At 40.2% G+C, this 18696-nt stretch overlaps 2 protein-coding genes across 2 annotated transcripts; one reads left to right on the top strand and one right to left on the bottom strand.

Annotated features, from left to right (window-relative positions):
* Positions 1-1224: 1224 nt before the first annotated feature.
* LOC110675294 (protein THEM6-like) lies at positions 1225-16053 on the top strand. The gene is made up of 4 exons (XM_021839795.1): positions 1225-1993; positions 15257-15471; positions 15571-15952; positions 16018-16053. The coding sequence occupies exons 1-3, from the start codon at positions 1840-1842 to the stop codon at positions 15901-15903; spliced, it is 702 nt and encodes a 233-aa protein (XP_021695487.1). The 5' UTR covers positions 1225-1839; the 3' UTR covers positions 15904-15952; positions 16018-16053.
* A 1443-nt stretch (positions 16054-17496) lies between these two features.
* Positions 17497-18397, bottom strand: LOC5574883. Its single transcript, XM_001661644.2, has 3 exons — positions 18104-18397; positions 17760-18041; positions 17497-17704 (listed from the first exon to the last, which is right to left on the bottom strand). The coding sequence occupies exons 1-3, from the start codon at positions 18329-18331 to the stop codon at positions 17570-17572; spliced, it is 645 nt and encodes a 214-aa protein (XP_001661694.2). The 5' UTR covers positions 18332-18397; the 3' UTR covers positions 17497-17569.
* Between the last annotated feature and the right edge of the window lie 299 nt (positions 18398-18696).

The raw sequence follows: 18696 nt of genomic DNA on the forward strand, positions 1-18696 counted from the left end.
TTTTAACAAATTTCGAAACTTTCGGCTCAAATAATGTTAGCCCTTGTTTTACAAAGCAACTTTGCCGAAGACGCCATCTTTCTAAGTGGTCAGGCTACTGAGCTATCCGCAAAACAAAAATGTTTTGCTCACTAGCGCTGCCTATTGGCAAAATTTCGAATTTTTCGGCTCATATAATGTTAGCCTTTGTGATACTGAGCAACTTTACCGAAGACACCATCTTTCTAAGTGGTCAAGCTACTGAGTTATGCGCGAAACAAAAATTCTTTGCTCACTAATGTGAACCCTTGTGATACTGAGCAACTTTGCCGAAGACGCCATTTTTCTAAGTGATCAAGCTACTGAGCTACCTGCGAAAATAAAATTCTTTGCTCACTAGCGCCGCCTAGTGGCATAATTTAGAAACTTTCGGCTCAAATAATGTTAGCCCTTGTGATACAGAGCAACTTTGCCGAAGACGCTATCTTTCTAAGTGGTCAGGCTACTGAGCTATGCGCAAAACAAAAATATTTTGCTCACTTGCGCCGCCTAGTGGCAAAGTTTCAAATTTTTCGGCTCAAATAATGTGAACCCTTGTGATACTGAGCAACTTTGCCGAAGACGCCATCTTTCTTAGTGGTCAGGCAACAGAGCTATGCGCAAAACAAAAATCCCATGTCCACTAGCGCCGCCTGGTGGCGTAATTTCGTATCAGAATGACCACCGCATGTCAGCCCTTGAGCTAATGAACAACTCTTCCGAAGACACCAACCTTCCAAAACATCAGGATCTAGAGATATCATATGTTACAAAATTGTGAATTCTTATCCTTCATGGTTCATATAGTGCAAATCAGAAAAAGCGCCCCTACCGGCCAAGTTCTCAACTAAAAGGATGATCCTCAACTTATAAAGGTAGATCGTACTTAGCACTGAAACTTCGCCGAAGACAGTACTGTGCTATCTCTTTTGGCATACGAGATATTCAACAACACCCCCAAAGTGATGAAATCCCATAAGCCCTGGGTCTCGTATAACGCAGATTCCTATTACGCCCCCCAACCATGTGTCTAATAGGAGACCTGACTGTATTTCTTTTAGTACAAAAAATCTTCTAACATTTGCAGTTCCGTCCATCGAAGTAGGCCGTTTACCCTCTGTGAGTGTGCTTCTCGGGAAGGCGCAAATTGGCGCATGCGGATTACAAACCAAAACATTCCCCCAAATGAAAATCAGCATTTCCTCGCTTTTCCTAGTGACTAGTGATTGCAGGAAGCCAAACTGTCACACACGGCCAATAGAGTCGGACAGTAGCCACTCGGCCCTAGGAGTAAATTTTAGATTTTTTTTTGGCAGCGGTGCACAACTTTCTACTTTTTGCAAACGTGCTTCTCTCGTGACCTTTCGGAATTTGTCGCAGTGCACTTGGATTCAGTTGCAGTGACCTACAGCTTGCTGCGATGATTATCACCAGGAATTTGAGTGCGTGCTGTATTTCTCCCGCTTGCTAACGAGGGAAGAACAGGAGAAAATTGAAACATGGCCAACCAAGTCAAGTGCAAAGCCAAGGTTCGGCGAAAGTAAAGCGGAAATCGAGGAATCAGCTGATTTTGTCGTAGAATAGATTTTCCTGTCCAGAGAAAAGTGATTTGAGTTCAATAATTAAAATGGTAATCCTGTTATAAACCTGGCTCCAACCGTTGGATCCAGAATCATTGATTAGTGGTGATTATCCAATCCCTAAGGTGAAAGAAGGTGATTCCATTTGAATTGCCGTCAATCCTTCGACACAGGTAGAAAAATCAATTTTTTATGGTAATTTTTTGCGCTATCCGGTGGTGGGAAAAGTAGAATCGAAGAAATGTTGTGCACCGTGTTTGGAATCGTGTTGGGAGTGCTGGTTGCCCTGTACGCCCTGTTTGAGTTGCATTATTTCCTGAGGATGTGCCTTTGTGTGGTAGCGGCCCGGTATATCAAGAAGCGGATGCATATTCTGGACACGGCCACTGTCACTGGTGAGTTTAATGACAATCTGGACGGTATGTTTGTCTAAGTATGAGTTTTTTTTCGCGAACGAAAACCTAGTTTCAAGCGACCTTGACCCTGGCATCTTTTGGAGTGTAAATGTATATCTAGGATATATGATGAGGAATACTGCATATACAACAAGCATGACTAATTTATTATGCAGCAGAAATAGGATTGCAGGGAACGGCTCAGTAAGAGGGAAAAATGTTGATATAAAACTGATAGTTGGGTTGGGGACATGGTTGGGGACGTTAAAGGAATCCTTGTTATAGGAAACACAGGGCTTATGGGGTTTCATCAATTTGGGGGTGTTGCTGAATATCTCGTATGCGGTGAGAAATAGCACAGTACTGTTTTTGGCGAAATTTCAGCGATCTACCTTTAGGAGTTGAAGATCATCCTTAAAGTTGAGAACTAGACCGATATGGGCGTTTTTGCACATTGAGCGATATGAATGCAGACTTTGTAATATATGATTTCTCTAGATCCTGATGCTTGCGAAGGTTGGTGTCTTCGGCAAATTTGTTCAGTAGCTCAAGGGCTATCATTACTTGAGCCATGAAATTTGCAATTTTGCCAACTAGTGGCGCTAGTGATCATAAAACTTTTAAGCAAATGAAAAACCGAATTTAGTACTATACCATTTAAATCCACTAGAGTTTGTATCCTTTGACAGATACGCGTATTTCGACCTCAACTGTAAGGCCGTCTTCAGTGTCGTGTATTAGACTCAGTAGCGTAGCTAGAGTTTTTGGGGCCCGGTACGGAGTTCAATTCGGGGGCCTTTTGAAATATGAGTGTGCGTCGCTACAGGTGATAGGTCATTTGGCATAAAGTCGTTTGGCATAATAGTCGTTTGACATAATGAGTCTGAAACCAATTATTTCTCAATTTTTCGTTTTTACGTTTCTATTGACATCAGACTTGTTTAGGAGTCAATTGATACAAAATGACACTTTGTTCAACAATCATTCGAATAAATTTAAGCATATTAGGACAGTTATTGCCAAAAGTATTTTATTATTTATCCAGAAATTGCCCTTCTTTCAAATATTAATTCTTCTTTTGATTTTCGCTATTGGACCATATTTTTGCATTGAAGAGTTTTATATATTTAGCACAAATTTGCCCTTCTTTTAATTGTTCCATTTTTTATCTAAATATGTAACCATAACTATAGGTATGAAAACTGTTGATTTAAAATTTAAATAAATTTCTCCTTCTTTTATGCATAGACTGTTCTTTGGAGCTACATTTTTTAAGTATTTTTTTGTTTCCAACTGACAATAGGGCGGCAATCGATAACATTGATCTGCTCAAATTATCAGCGAAAAGAGAGATCGATTTCTACAGTTATTTCGATGGGTTGTGCTACTTTTCCCCAAATGTCGTTTCCCCGAACGCCAGTTCCCCGAATGCCAGTTTCCCGAATATCCCGTTTCCCCGACTAGCCCACTTCCCCGAAAAGTTTATAACACTCATAATTTTCGATACTTTATACATTTCAGGGTGGTGAACGAACTGACCATCCAATATGCATCCTTCTTTATTTAATTGGCAGTTTTTTCAAGTTTAACCTTCCTCAGCATTTTTGGCAACATGTGTATAGCCGAGGATGACAAAAATACTTCCTTCTTTTGACTGTTTATCGTTCTTTCTCGTCACCACTTTTCTGAGAAACCAGTCATTCGGGGAAATGGCATTCGGGAAAAAGCAGCACAATCACTTCGATGGTTCTGAACGCACTTGTTTATGTCTTTTCGTTTTATTATGCCGCAATAGTTTTTGGCGTCCATTCTTCTATTGCTTCAATTATAAATTTTGCCTTATTTAAAAATAGGCTGTTCTTTATATTCATACTGTTTTAAAGTTTATTATTTAGTAAAGTAAAATGTTAACCATTTATATATTTTGTTGTTTTATCCATTCTTGCCAGATGTGTTGTTAGAATGATAATTACTTTAAAACCTGCCAATATTCAACATTTACTTTTTTTTGGGGCAACCGCGTGATCTCCTTCCGAGATATGCTGGAAAAAATATTATTTCAATAACAAATTTTCCCTTCTTTTGATAATAGACGATGTTTTTGATGTACACTCCCAAAATTAGAATTTAAGTTTTGTCACAAGTGTTTTCTTTTAAAGATGTTTTTTTTGCGTTAGAGCCTTAAACATTTTAACCGAAAAATGATATGCTCTCGTATATAGGCTATTTTTGCATTAAGTCGCATTGATAGATCTTTGGATTAGAGCTTTCGGTATTTTGCAAAAAAAATCCATTCTTCTATCAAGTCGAGTGTAACGTCTAAGAGCTTGGTCTGCAACGAAATATTCTATGAGCGTTCCCTTGATGAATAACTGCGAACTTTCTTTGCAAATTTACTGTTTCCAAATATGTATATCACAACAAGCTCAAAGATACTCTATATTCTGAGATGTAGAGACCCGTCACGAGTTTTATTTAGTAATGCTCTCTAATGTCACCACAATTTTTGAAATTCTTAGCTTGGAAAATCTCTGAGCGAACACCACGCTTGTTTAGAACAAACCAAAATTTGTTGGTGGTGTTGATCTCGGTAAAAGCTTAAAAGATGCCGATATTAATTTCAAGTCAATCATTATGCCATACGGCCATTATGCCAAACAGCCATTATGCCAAACGGCTTTATGCCAAATGACCTTATGCCAAACGAATTTATGCCAAACGAATTTATGCCAAACGGGGTACAATCGTCGCTACAATACAGTGACATGTGACTAGTCAACAAGGCTGGTAGTGGCCTGGGAGGTTTGGTATACAATATGCGTTCGCTAAGAATTGAAAATGTTACTTACCCCTTTCTTAGTATACCCACCAACGCATATGGATCGTTTTTACCTCAGTTTGATGTTAATTCGATCCGTGTCCGTGCTGATCTATGTGGTTCGGCTCCTAACACAATGTTTGATACATACGACAGACCACTTGCTCCCTCGTGATGGTGTTTTTGTTAGTTGTTATACATGAAAAGAAAGAAAGAAAGAAAGCTATTAGTATTAGGAATGAATAGGAATTAGTGAGTTTTCATTAAATTACGTTTGACTACATCGCTGATTATAGTCAACGACATCGGAAACTTTATGTGTTGACTATTGATCTAGTTTTTCTTCAGTTCCGTTGGTCAGTATTGCTAAAGGTCCTTTTTAACATGTTTATTAGTACTTGGACAAGTTGAATATTTTAAGTTCCCTACTTTTGTCATGTTGGTCAATAATGAATTTGATCAGTTTGTTTTATACATTTATTCTGGTCTCGTCTGTTTTCATTAAGAATCGTTGTTAATACATTTCTATGTGTTAAAACTATACTAGAAATAATAAAGAAATAGAAAGTCATTTTTTATTGTCCGGATCCACTTTTCGGTGACAAAATAGAGCTTCATCGCGACTAAGCCCTATCTATTTATTATAATTTTGCGAGAATGGAGTTGTTGTAGTTTTATGATACCAATATAATAAATATGGTTTTTTATTATGATTCTAATGAGAGAAGCATAACAAATTAACATTTGTGTCACATTCTACTCGATGGATCCTTAGTCATTCTCCTCATTAGTAAATATTATAACCATTTAAACAAAATCTAATCTATCTGCATCAAAGCGTGGCTACGGCTCCTGTTACCCCGATGCCTGGTAACAGGATAACCGTTGGATCACATCCGTAAGATTGATGCATCTATGCCAGATGGTTGATGACGCGGCATTAAACAAATATTTCCTGATGTGATACCACCACGACTGGACATGTCTTTGGTTCCCATATAAGTGCTAATGGGGTAAGCCCACCCATCGCGGCAAGATTACACGTCCTAGGAGAGGGCAAATAAAAACTTAAACGCTTTTTATCAATATAACTGGATGCTACAGGGGCCCCTCCAAACATAATTTTTAGTATTTTTACACATTTTAGTTTGTTAAAAACTGAATTTCTACTGCTATAGGAAATATTCACCATGATTCTGGGGCCCCTAGGAACCCGGAGCCCGGTGCGGACCGCACCTACCGCACCGCCCTAGCTACGCTACTGATTAGACTCGACTGAAGACGTTGAGGTAGGAATACGCGTACACCCAATTCTGTTTTTGCACGGATTTTTTTTTCGCCGAAACCTTATTTTTGCATGAAACGTCAAGAAATGTAGAAATTTGAAAAATAACCTGAATTTCAATCAGGAGAAATAATTTGATTTTCCAAACACGAACTTCTTAGTTATCGCAAATTTCCCGTTTTGGGAAAAAATGTCATTACTTTCATTTGATGTATTTAAAACAATCAAATTTGAAGAAAAGTTTCATTCTACAAACTCGTTTGTCATTCCAAATTGGATAATTTTGCTGGAAGATTGTTCTAAAAATTAGACATCATTTCAGCTTTTTCTCAAATGTGCGCAAAACCTTCTCGTCTTTTCTCATCAACAGAAAGATACCATCTAAATGAGAAATTGAAACTCACATAAATCATTAACTTAAGCTAACTATAACTTAACTATTATAATTATTATGACCTAAAAGTTTCAACGTTTAAAGATGTGGCTTAGCTGAGCAAATTCGAAGTTATTTCTTAGCAATGATGTAAATTTCAACAGGTCAATCGGTGCACTAGAAGCCGAGATCTAAGTCTCCAAAACTTGACCATTTTGCATTGAAAGACGGTCAATGCGTGTTTATATTGTTTAGTACTATATTATAGTAGCAATTCGAAAATAATTTTGTTTTTAAGAAACACCTGAAGGGTCTAAAAATCCAAAAACACAAGATAGAATAATATAGGGGGAGATCCCCCAGTACCGGACACTTAAGCCACTAAATTCATAATTCTAAAAATATAGATTTTATGGGCTCGTGTTACCCATCTATGATAAATATTATCATTTTTATAGTGTACAAAAATAAAAATGAAAATATAAGTATAAATTTTGACAACGCATTTTGATGATGTATTTTAGTACCAAATTGATCGATCTTGAAAGGTGGCACCCAATACCGGACACGATCTGGAAATGCCTCGAATTCTGTAAATTTGAACATTATTGAATGTGTACACTATAGGAATAGTTTATAATTACCAATTCAATGCATTTGCAAGATTTACAAGAATAATTTGAGTGTTTCTTAGTTTGCCAGATGCCTATCAAAAACCTCTTTCATACATGATGAAAAATAGCTCATTTCACGAATGAATTTTTCTCAATGATCATTCTCCTTAATTTTTTTTGCATGTTTGATACCATGATTGACGGAACCCATGAAAAATGGAAGTATTTTGAGACACTGATATGCTATAATTACAAAGACATCATATAACAAATCAAGCTGTCCGAAACTGAGGGACAGGAGGTGCTTAACCAAAATTGTAATTTGTCCATATTTAGTTCAATTATGGTACAAAATACAATCATACTATCAAATTAGGATTATGTTCGATCATGCTTGCGGGATCCAAAGTATTTTTTCACATTCAAAATAATTACTAAATAGGCTCAAAATTAAGAGGATACGTACATTTTTTAAAGATTTTCAAACTTTTCTACTTTTTTGAAAAGGCATTCATTTTTCTACGCAAACATTAGTCTACATAAAAGCTTTCTTTTCTACTAATACAACATCTTGATTGGACCATGATTTCTCAATGTTTTGACTTTGTCCGGTATTGGGTGCTGTCCGGCACTGGGAGATCTCCCCCTAACAATTGAAACCTACAGTGTTAATATGAATCATACTAAGATGTGACTGCTTCGTAGTTGTAAAATGTGTAATTCAAACTTGAAATCTCATGCATTGAATGATCCAAGAAGACCCTGTGCGGGGTCCTGGTCGTGTTTAGGTGGGGACTTACCACCTGGACTAGATGATCCAGGAAGCCCAGGCAGACCCGGTTCGGGGTCGGGAGGTGAACTCGTATGGTCTGTTGTTGACAACCGATTGGATGGGCCATCAGTTGGCAGTGATTTTTGGCCACGCTTTCTGATCATTCGATCGTAGTGATCCGCGTTCGTGGCTTCCCGCTCCGTGAGACAGGGAGGAAAGGGATTATTAGTTTTCATTGGAGTTATGCTGGCCTGGTATCTTACCGGTTTGTTCCGAGTTCTGGGAGGGTTTCCACGAAGCGTTCATGGATGTTCTGATCTGTGTGACAGTTCCGTTGGAGGTGAATCAGCCAGACTGTCATGACCCCGGCTGATTGTAGTTGTTTCTTTTTCGCCGGCTGTTATCTTGTTCTTGATGGAGTTGGTTGAATCCGACGAGGTTGTACTCGGGGAAGTTGGACACGAAGATGTTGAACACGAAGAAGTTAAACTCGTAGACAGCATGCAAGTTGTACTCGAAGTCAGCTTACCGATTCCAATTCCTTCAATATCCTTAGGGGGACGGATTTTTACACCCTTGTGCGTCCCTCTTCCAGACCGGAGGGGATGACAAGGGTAGTCCAACGATTCCGGTACAGGAATGGCTTCCGGTCTGTCGGGGCCTTGTCTGTCCCGACCGTCCTCTGGGTATTGCGGGGTACAGGTTTTTACACCCTTGTGCGTCCCGTCAGCTGCAGAGACACTCGGGTTTTGGAGATTGTCCGTCAGTACCGGTTGAGGTGTAGCTTCCGCACTGACGGGGCCCCGACTACCCGAGGCTGCCGCTGGTGATGAGTTGGTTAGTGGATGGATTTTGTGGTGTCTCGTAGTGGAGGTTGTGCTTAGTCGATTCTTTTGAGCAAGTCTCGGGTTCGTTGTTTTCAGTGAATGTTGTTGTATAGGAAAAGGTCCACTGATGCTGAGGGTCTTGAATGGATGGACTGAGCGGGCGACTTGTCTAGATTGGGGGTGGAGGGGGATATCCCGTGGCTCTTACGGTGTTTCCGTTTGGAACTGCTGGGTCCCTTTGTAGAGGAGTCTCTGCCATCGGGGCTATGGTGGTCCCGTTTGGATGGGTTCGAGGTTGATGTGGCGTTGGAGTTGATGGTGTTAGCGGCGGAAGCGACGCTAGCCTCGCCGTCGCTACTGATGTTGTCTAGCTCGATACTGCAGTCTATGGTTTCGGCGTTCTCCTGTGTTTGTTGTTCCTTCGGGGTAGATTGGTCGCTTGCAATGTGGGTACTGCTTTTGATCCATTCCTGAACCTGAAAGAACGGTTGCAGGGTTACGTTGTCTACTATTATCTCCTCGGTTGAGGAATGGAAGTGTGTCATGTTTGCTTTTTCAGTTTCGGCGGTCGAGATGGTGGAGTTACTTGGGGATGCTACAGGGTGACTTCTCTTGGTAAGGAGTGTTTTGATGAACGCGTCTTTCTTCGCCAGATTGTCCTGCAGTTGTCTGACTGTGGCGGTTAGCTCGGTCACCTGCCGTATTAGCTCCGCCGTGGGGCCGTGATCTTTTGCGCTTTCTAGCCGGGAGTTGACGCTGCGTGTTTTAGAGCGCGTTCAAGCTCGGCGATGCGCTCGTCCTTTCTTTTGGAGTCTTCCAACAGATTCTTTACCATCGACCTCAATTCGTCCATCTCGGAATCCTTGCTAGCGTTGACAATGCCTGCAAAGGATTTGTCTGTTTCAGGATTATTCTTTTTGGCCAAAGCCGCTTCTCTGGCTTCGTAATCCCGGCGGGCTGCTGGGTACGAAATGCCAAGGTCGACCCGTAGATGTTGGATAGCATCTTCTTTTCTGTAGATCGGGCATCCACGACTGGAGCCTGCGTGCTTCGTGTCGAGTTTTTGATTCTTCTCACGCGTCTTGTTCCATTCCTCACAGTTCTTACAATGGGCCGGTTCGTCGCAGCTTGTCCTTCTTCTGGATACTTCGAATGCTGTTACACCTTCAGCGATGTTGGGGGTGTGTTCTTCGTCGTGAGTCTTGCTGCACTTGCCGCAGGTCCGCTGGGTGGCTGAGCACGGCTTGCCGGTGTGACCAAAGGTTCAGCAGCGGAAACACAGCATCGGGGAGGGATAGTAGTTCCTGGTTTGGCATCTGGTCACCCGAAATCAATATGTTCCGGGCTAACCGTGCCGTTGAGTGTCAAAATGATGACCGGGGAGTTGACTGGTTCGCCCTTCTCATTACGGCGCTTGATGCATCACACCTCTTTGACGTTCTGATTCGCCAGGTTTTCGACCAAGTATTGATCACTAAGACACACGGTGTCAGGATTGGTGACGACGCATCTTACTTGATTGAGTGACGAGTGCTCCTCGATAGTGATTCCTGTACCATCGCTAAGTTGCTTCTACCGTAGTAGTTGTTTTACTTGTTCCTGACTACGTACCTTCAGTACGTACGTCAGGCCGCGGTTCTCCTTAAATGCACCGGCGATAGGGCCACCGATGTGCTTTTCGACTGACAGACGTAGGAGGAATGGGTCGGTCGGAATTTGGCCGGAGGTTCCGGACATCTTCAGGTAGTGAAGTTGCCCTAAAGTACCTTCGGGGTCCATAAAGGAAGGTACTAAAGCCCCTGTGTACTCTCCGTTTTTTTGGTTCGTGATTCCATTACCGCCACCACCGGCGACATGACGCCGCCGGGCCGGGGCTAAGATGATCTAAGGATCTCTCAGTCCACCGGCTTGGAACTTTACAGGGCAGAATCAGAACTGTTACTCGGGAGCACTCACTGTGATGACGAAACTTTCTGATAGAAAGTCCAAAAACTAATTTGTTCACTTTTTGACACTTTCACACACTCGGGTTATGTAGCCACACACAGTCGTGGGCTTCAATGAATGGCACTATGATTGCACCAACCACACAATACGGAAATAATGGGTGATTGCCGTATGTTCACACGCGGATTTTGTTTGTTGCTTCACTGGAAAAGCTGCTGTTTTCGCACTAAATTCCACCGATTTCGACCGGGTTTTAAACACTTGTGGTCACTTGTCGCTAAATATATATAGCGAAACCGAAATCGATTATCGCCAAACACCACCAAAAAAATTAAGAAAATTACCGAGCGCGTACGCGGTTGTTAGCGATAACAACAGTATCCCGAACTCGAGAAACTCATAGAAATATGTTCAAACTCAACTCATGGTACTGTTAGGGATTATTGAAGATTTTTTAATGAACATTTCTTGGACAGTTGCATAGTTTCTTATGAAGTTTTGTTCATAATTCTAGCAGGATTTATGTCAAAATTTATTTTATGATTTAGTGTCTCTAAAAATGTTATTACTACATTCAGAAATCTCAACGAAATCTTATAATGCTTTGATATGATTTTGTAAATCTTTTTACATCTCTACAAGGTTTCATTTAAACATCTCTGATATTGTTACAAAATACTATCTTTTTAAGGCATATTTTATAGCCGTTAAGCATGTCATTGGGGTGTATAATTTAAAAAAAAAAGACAATTCACACCGTCTTCAGCTCAAGGCTGCACAGACTGGACGATCACAAACATTAGGCAACGGACAGCACGAAACACTCAGTAGCCCAATGATGAATTTTTCGTTTGACGAAAAGTTTCCACCAACTGGAGCGGGAATCGAACCCACACTTCATGGCACAATACGCCTAGACGACTGACGCCGCTAACCGCACGGTCACGAAGCCTATTTTAATCTGTTGACAGTAATAATAATAAATAATTGAATACCTACAGGATTTGATTCTAGCAATATTCCGTATTCAATATTAGATAATGATGCAAAACAGATTCTGCAAATTATACCGAATTTAAATATAAATATTTTTTATAAACTGACATGCAAGAGAAGTAACTGAAGGCATTAGACAAAAAGGTTGAGGTTGGAATTTTTTTTCCTAATTCAAACATGCATAACTTCCTTGATGAAAATTGATGCGTCCGAAAGCATCAGACGGAAAACATTGTCTTGTTTATTACTATAAGGTGTGGCAGACGAATTACTATAAAGTATAACATAAGCTCAATTTTTATGTCACTCATGGTTTTAGTTAGAGCGAATCTTTACATTTGGTTATATTTTTACTATTGACTTGACGATGCCACCATACGCTACTTGGGATTAGTATAGTCATTCTGGCACTAAACTGTATAGTGCCTTCCGCTTTTTTACTAGCTCTGCTTTTCCTGTCTGTCAAACCTAATGTCGTCCGTAGAAGTCACAGATAATTGCCGGAATTCACTATAATATATCAAGGAGTTTCAAGAAAAACGCATCATCGTAAACCTTTTCATAAACGACTTTATTGGATAATCATGTGTCCTGCATTTGATTAATCCTACAGATGAATATTTTTGGGTTCCTCAAATTTACGGTAAAGAGGCCAATTTGTATCTAAACATCTGTGTCAAGCTTATGGGAACGTATTTTAGTGAACTATTATATTTTAGAGAATTGAAATGGTTTAGTATCCAGCAAATCTATAGCCGATTCTTCAGGGTGTTAAGTGGCCACATCCGGTATATTCTAAACGGCGCAAAACTAGCAAATTACAATGTTGGTTGGTTGGTTTGACTTTATTAACGAGATTTTTAGCCCTGGGCTAGTTCATCTCGGGACCAACGGCTTTACTTCCCTTCCGAAGGAAGTCGTCACTATAACTTTTTACGTCATAAGTGACTATGTCGGGGATGGGATTCGATCCCAGGTCAATGTTGATTGTCAGATCTTAAATCAAGAGCGGTCGCGCATTCAACCATCGCCAGCGCCACCTCGCTTGAGCTGTGTTTGAAAAGCGAGCTTCTTTCAAGGTGCGTGTACTCAGTACACGCATGCGACCGATCTAGGGTTTATGATTTATGGAAATTGAAATGATTTCCAATGCAAATAAATAAAGATATCTTAGCATATCCTAAAAAAATCGCCCTTTTTACCCATTGACCCAATGACCCACCGGAATAACTCCGGCCACAGAAGTATTCCTGAGTTCCTCTGGCTACTTCTAGAAACTAGATATATGTACCAGTATACTGACAACAAACTATTTGAATCCGTTAAGTATTCACTGGGGCCTTCCTTAACCGAGCGGATAGAGTCCGTGGCTATAAAGCAAAGCCATGCTCGTCCATGCACGAGTTCACTAATTTGACGTTTGAGCGGTGCCGAATTCACTTGTTTCCATGGTCACGTAAATAACACGGCACCGTTCAAACGTCAACGAGTGGACGCGTACATTGGTCCATTTGAACTTACCCGAGGCATCCACCTTACGTTTCACAAGGTAGAATGTTTGATTCAGAACTTGAAACTTTTAGATTTATTGTGATCGTTCCACCCGCCTGTATGTTATGTATGTATTAGAGTGGTTCAAAAACTCGTTTCTGCTCCACACGACCACACCGCTCTTTCGATTCTAGATCAAATTCTGAGTGTCCTCCCAAAATTTGAGCTCATTTGGATTAAAACTGAAATCCAAACTGGAATTATTATGGGAAAAGCAAGCATTTCATTCAATCGGTCATAGTGCCAAGAGCATATGGGTCTTGGGAATTAGAACTACGATGGTACTGTAGATACATTCATCAGCTACAACTTTGCTCATTTAATTCTGAACAGGCAACATTACTGTATCTGGCGCGAAAGATAGCATGCAAAAATCATGACTACTATGTACTGCAGGCATCACTGGATATATGCAATCAAACATAGTAGTCATGATTTGTGCATGCTATCTTTCGCGCCAGATACAGCAATGTTGCCTGTTCAGAGGTTAAATGAGCAATGTTGAAGAATTTGTGACTGGATATAAATCAATAACTAATTACTGGGGCGTCCCATTTGAAAACGGTCTTTGGCAAAGTTGTAGCTGATGAATGTATCTAACAGTATCATCGTAGTTCTAATTCCCAAGAGCACATTTGTAAACACTATGACAATGAAGATTCATGTCTAACATAAGTTCTGCAAACGATATGAGCAGGAAAAATGCGATTCTTACTAAAAAAAAAATATCGCCAGAAACGATTCCGTTGTCAAAACTTTTACAAGTATGCTCAATTTGGCAACATTAACGAATTACTGTTGAGACTATATAATTCACTTAGCAAATTGCCTACCTTGAGGCGTATTCCGTGGTTTAAAAAGACACCGACACGTTAATGCTTCCAGTGGACGATTATGTCCTTTGAAGGAAGCACCACACTAGACAACGGACTAGCATGCAACGCCCAGTGGCACAGTCGAAATACATTCCTGACGAAAAGTTTTCCGGACTGTTGCGGGAATCGAACCCACACTCCTTAGCACGATGCGGCTAAATGCCTTGGTGACACTAACCGCACGGCCACGAAGCCCACAAGTGGTTCGAGATGTTCTTAATTTTAAAATAACTGTAAAAGTAAATGACTTGTATGTGTTTGGCCTTCATATTTGGCTTCGGGGCCATGATTTAAGTGGTAACGACATTTTCAATATTACCGAACGTTGTTTACAAAGGTGATCAATGTTACCCCATATCAGCTGAATCAAAAAATAACTTAAAACATTTATTTAAACATGCTTAAATCTTTCAAAAAAGAAAATGGAGTATATAGTCACGAGCTATGGGTGGCAGTACTTGTTTTAAAAATATTAAATTTGCAACATATGCATTTTCAAACGAAATATTTAAGGAATAATCTTAAAAATGATCAATGGTACCCCAGATTATGATATGTGAGAATTCAGCACACTTAGGATAAAACAAGTGTGCTGAATTCTCTTACGTCTTTCGGGTCCCATCATCGATAACTTTTGAATATGTTTATGAATCATTGTGAATGTGTTACCGGTTACTGGATAAACAATTCATCAGAATTAAAAGGTTGTAATAAGTTGCTCGCTGTGGTTGCCGTTTTACGCATTTGTCCCGCTGTCCATAAGCTTTACATAGAACATGGGACAAGTAGGCGGGCAGATGGCAACTAGAAATGCAATTGTAATTTAAAAAATTTTAAATGGAACGGACTTAATTTGTTATTCATACTTCCAAAAACTGATGTGATTCTACGTTTTTCTGGATGCACATAAAAGAAGTGAATCGAATGACGTAAATTAATGTCAAATTTCATATACGGCAGTTTGTGATTCGGCAAATGTCCATCATAATGCAATCGTTTTCGTGTTCTTCAACATATAAAATTACATTTTTTTGTTCAACACGTTTTCAACTACACGTTTTTGTGTCGTTCCATTACTTGCATCATATATCATTTAGTCATATCGTAAATTACGTTCACAGTAATTTTCATTGTTTCTAGGATTTAGCTGATCGGCTATTAGTGCATCGACCCTAACATATAGAACCATTCCCATTTTGTTCTAGGACTCTGCCTCACCAACGATATCGACACGCTGCTTTATCACATGAACAATGCTCGCTACCTTCGGGAGGTGGACTTCGCCCGGGTGGACTTTTACGAGCGTACGCTCCTCTACCGGACGATCCGCAGCAAGGGAGGTTCCGTCGTCCAAGGAGCAACGACCATTCGCTATCGGAGATTCATTCGCCCCTTTACGCGGTTCAAAATCAGTTCCAGGGTGAGTGATGGCGAAAACAAAGACGCCCCCGACTTTGAGGGTTTTAATTAATTGGTGTAACGACTTATGTTTGGTTTCCCCCTCCCACCGTTTCCGCAGATTGTTTATTGGGATAATCAATCAATTTTTATGGAGCATCGATTCATCGGAGCAGGCGACGGGTTCATCCATTGCATAGCGCTTTGTCGCCAGCGGGTCATCGAATGCTCTGCGGAGGATGTCATGGCGACACTGCTAAAAGGCAATGCTACCGCGACCAGTTCGACGGAGTGCTTGGATCGGTTGGAAAATGGCGGTGGGGCAATCATAGTAGGCAACGGGGGCAGTGAGTACGTTAGTAGCAGCAAGTTGAAACCGGACATGCCGCCGGAAGTTGCCAAATGGTTGGAGTGGAACGAAATTTCTAGCGCCAACCTGCGGAATGAATGCTGAGTTTTTGGGCCGGAGTGGCTATTGTTAGATGGTGACATTTTCCTAAAAGGTAATTTGAAGATTTATCTGACGATAAAGTATCTAGTAATCACAACTGTTTCCGTTCTTCTTTAGGAATTGTGGATGTTTATGTCTTGACGCTTTCCTTAGGAAAGCAACGCTTATAGAACAAGGTGGATTCTAAAACCTTTCTCATTGTTAACTTCTGTTGGAATAAATCCTTCAAATTTTAACTCTACATCGGTCGACAGTATCTTGATTTTATATCATCCGAAAATAATTGAATAGATTAGAGTAAGGTGGGGCAAAAGTTCGACCTTAGTGGTATAATCAAAGTTTCCAGGAAAACAATAGCAGTTAAAACAAAACAAACACCATACAGTGAACCTTCAACATATTGGCTATAATTTTGCTGAACAAACTTATGTCAAAATAGTTACCCATTTTTAGATATAACAGTTTCAATATTGATTGTCTTATTCGAACTTTTGCCCCACCGGTGGGGCAAGAGTTCGAATCTAGTGTGGGGCAAAAGTTCGCAGTGTAAAACACAAAATATCGATCCTTTTATGACAGGCATACTTTAAACCAGCCGTAAACTTAAGTTTGCCGAAAAATACACACTAAATTTTCATCAAAAAATTGCCCAAAACCGGGTTAATTGTAATATACTCAAAAATTGCAGTTTTTCGCAAAACTAAGTGGAAATGTAAAATTTTGGTGACAATTTTCACACGATCAGACAAATTTAACTAAATTTGAATAAAATATAGGATTTTGGGCAATTTGCAAATTTTTCCGTGATTCTATACATGGGTCGAATTTTTGCCCCGCTGATTCGAACTTTTGCCCCAACTATGGGCCAAAAATTGTTTTCAAGCATCTATGCAAAAACTAATACACTTCAAAGCAACCTTATGGTAGGCCTAGAAACGCCCTTACATAAAATATTGAAAAAGATTTTATCTTAAATTGGTTCCATGCAACGAAAGTTTGATAAAAAATTACAATATTCACGTCGAAAAACAACAAATAGCCATAACTTTTCCAAATCTCAATCGATTTCTATGATACTTGGAGTAAAAGTCTCTTACTTGAATAGCATTCGATCCACAATGACATTTATAAGATTTGTTTGAATTGAGCTAGAAATCTTAAAAAGAAACTCTTACCCCACTCTAACTTTTGCCCCACTTTACTCTAAAAATAAATGAAAGCCGAATTTAGTACTTTACCATTCAATTCCACTAGAGTTTGTATCGTTTAACAGATACGCGTATTTCGACCTCAATTATAAGGCAGTCTTCAGTGTAGTGTACTCGAGTTGACTTGAAGAAATCCATCGTAGTATAACATATACTTAAACTAGGTATAAAGTCATAATCCCCTTCCATCTTTGGTGAAAAAAACGTAATTGTCTCACACAATAATGTCTAAATTTCTGTATTAGCTGTTTAATTTGATTGTCTCCTAGACATACCAAATGAAAATTTCAAAATTTCAATTCAAATTCTAAAAATAAAACCCGGTCAAGAAATCGCCACCTTTCCCTATGGTAATGAGGCTTACTTTGCTAAGACATAAATATTCAAATTAAAACAAATTTATGTTATTTTATTCCCACCACCATTTATTAAAAATATTCAGAGGATTCTCGATTGACCATCTAGTGACGCTTCACTGGCTTGGGGGCCTTCTTTTCCGGGAAAATCGTGTAGAACGGACAGTTGTCTATATTCAAATGCTTCTTGATCGCGGGACATCCCGCCAAATTGTCCTTGAATATTGAAGCTGGGCAGTTCTGAAAATGAAAAATAGTTACTGATTTGTTCGTTAAAAAGGATTTGTAATCTCACCTTATAAACCGACACGTGGACGCACTCCATGATGAATCCGGCAGCCGGCGAACAGATGCGCTCCTTGGGGAACTTCTGCTGCAAAGCTTTCATGTCTCGGCTGAACTCCTCCTTGCGGTTGTCGGCGTCATCCAGGCACTGCTTGACGGCCTTCTGGACGATTTCGGCCCACACCGATTTACCGTTCAGCTTCTCCAGGAAGGTCTCCATCGCTTTAGCATCGTTCACGTTCTGACGGCGATCAAAGATTCTTGTGCTGTTCATCACGCACTCGGACATGCACTGGATGGAACGTTCAAAAGGTTAGGGCAATGATCGTCTTCTATATAAATTAAGAAACTTACATCCGGTTTGATCTCATCCTGAGCATTCTGTGGAGGAGGGAAAGAATGGACGCATTCCTTGACGGTGCCCTCGTCGAGAAGTTTGGGAGTTTTACAGCACTCGAACGGATCGACATTGAAGTTTTTGTTTAAACAGCTGGCGGGGACATTGTCTGGGGCAGCAGGATCGGCCAGAGTGGCGTGGGATATGGCGAGCAGGACTAGGACGGACGTGACGGTTGCCTTCATGGTGGATTATGTGAGGTTCGTTTGTGTGGAGGATTGCTACGAACTGATTGATGGTGAAATTCTGATGGTAGGCACACTATATATAGAGGTGAGTTAAAGTGGAGTAATTTAAAATGCATTAGAATAAAAATTGATTTCGATTAAAATAAGGCGGAAACGCCAAAGGACGACGACATTATTATTTGTGGGTAACCTTCAAAAACTTGCAGACGACTTCAAAGGCATTGTTCACAAATTTCACGTAAAACGATAGTTTTTGACTGGGCTAACCATTTGCGTTTTACATGGTTATGCAATTCTTTTACATCATTCAAGCAAAACTCCAAAGATTCTTGCAGATACTGCTCAAATACAAGAAACCTGCA

This window comes from Aedes aegypti, chromosome 2 (assembly GCF_002204515.2).
Source record: "Aedes aegypti strain LVP_AGWG chromosome 2, AaegL5.0 Primary Assembly, whole genome shotgun sequence".
Classification (NCBI taxonomy): domain Eukaryota; kingdom Metazoa; phylum Arthropoda; class Insecta; order Diptera; family Culicidae; genus Aedes; species Aedes aegypti.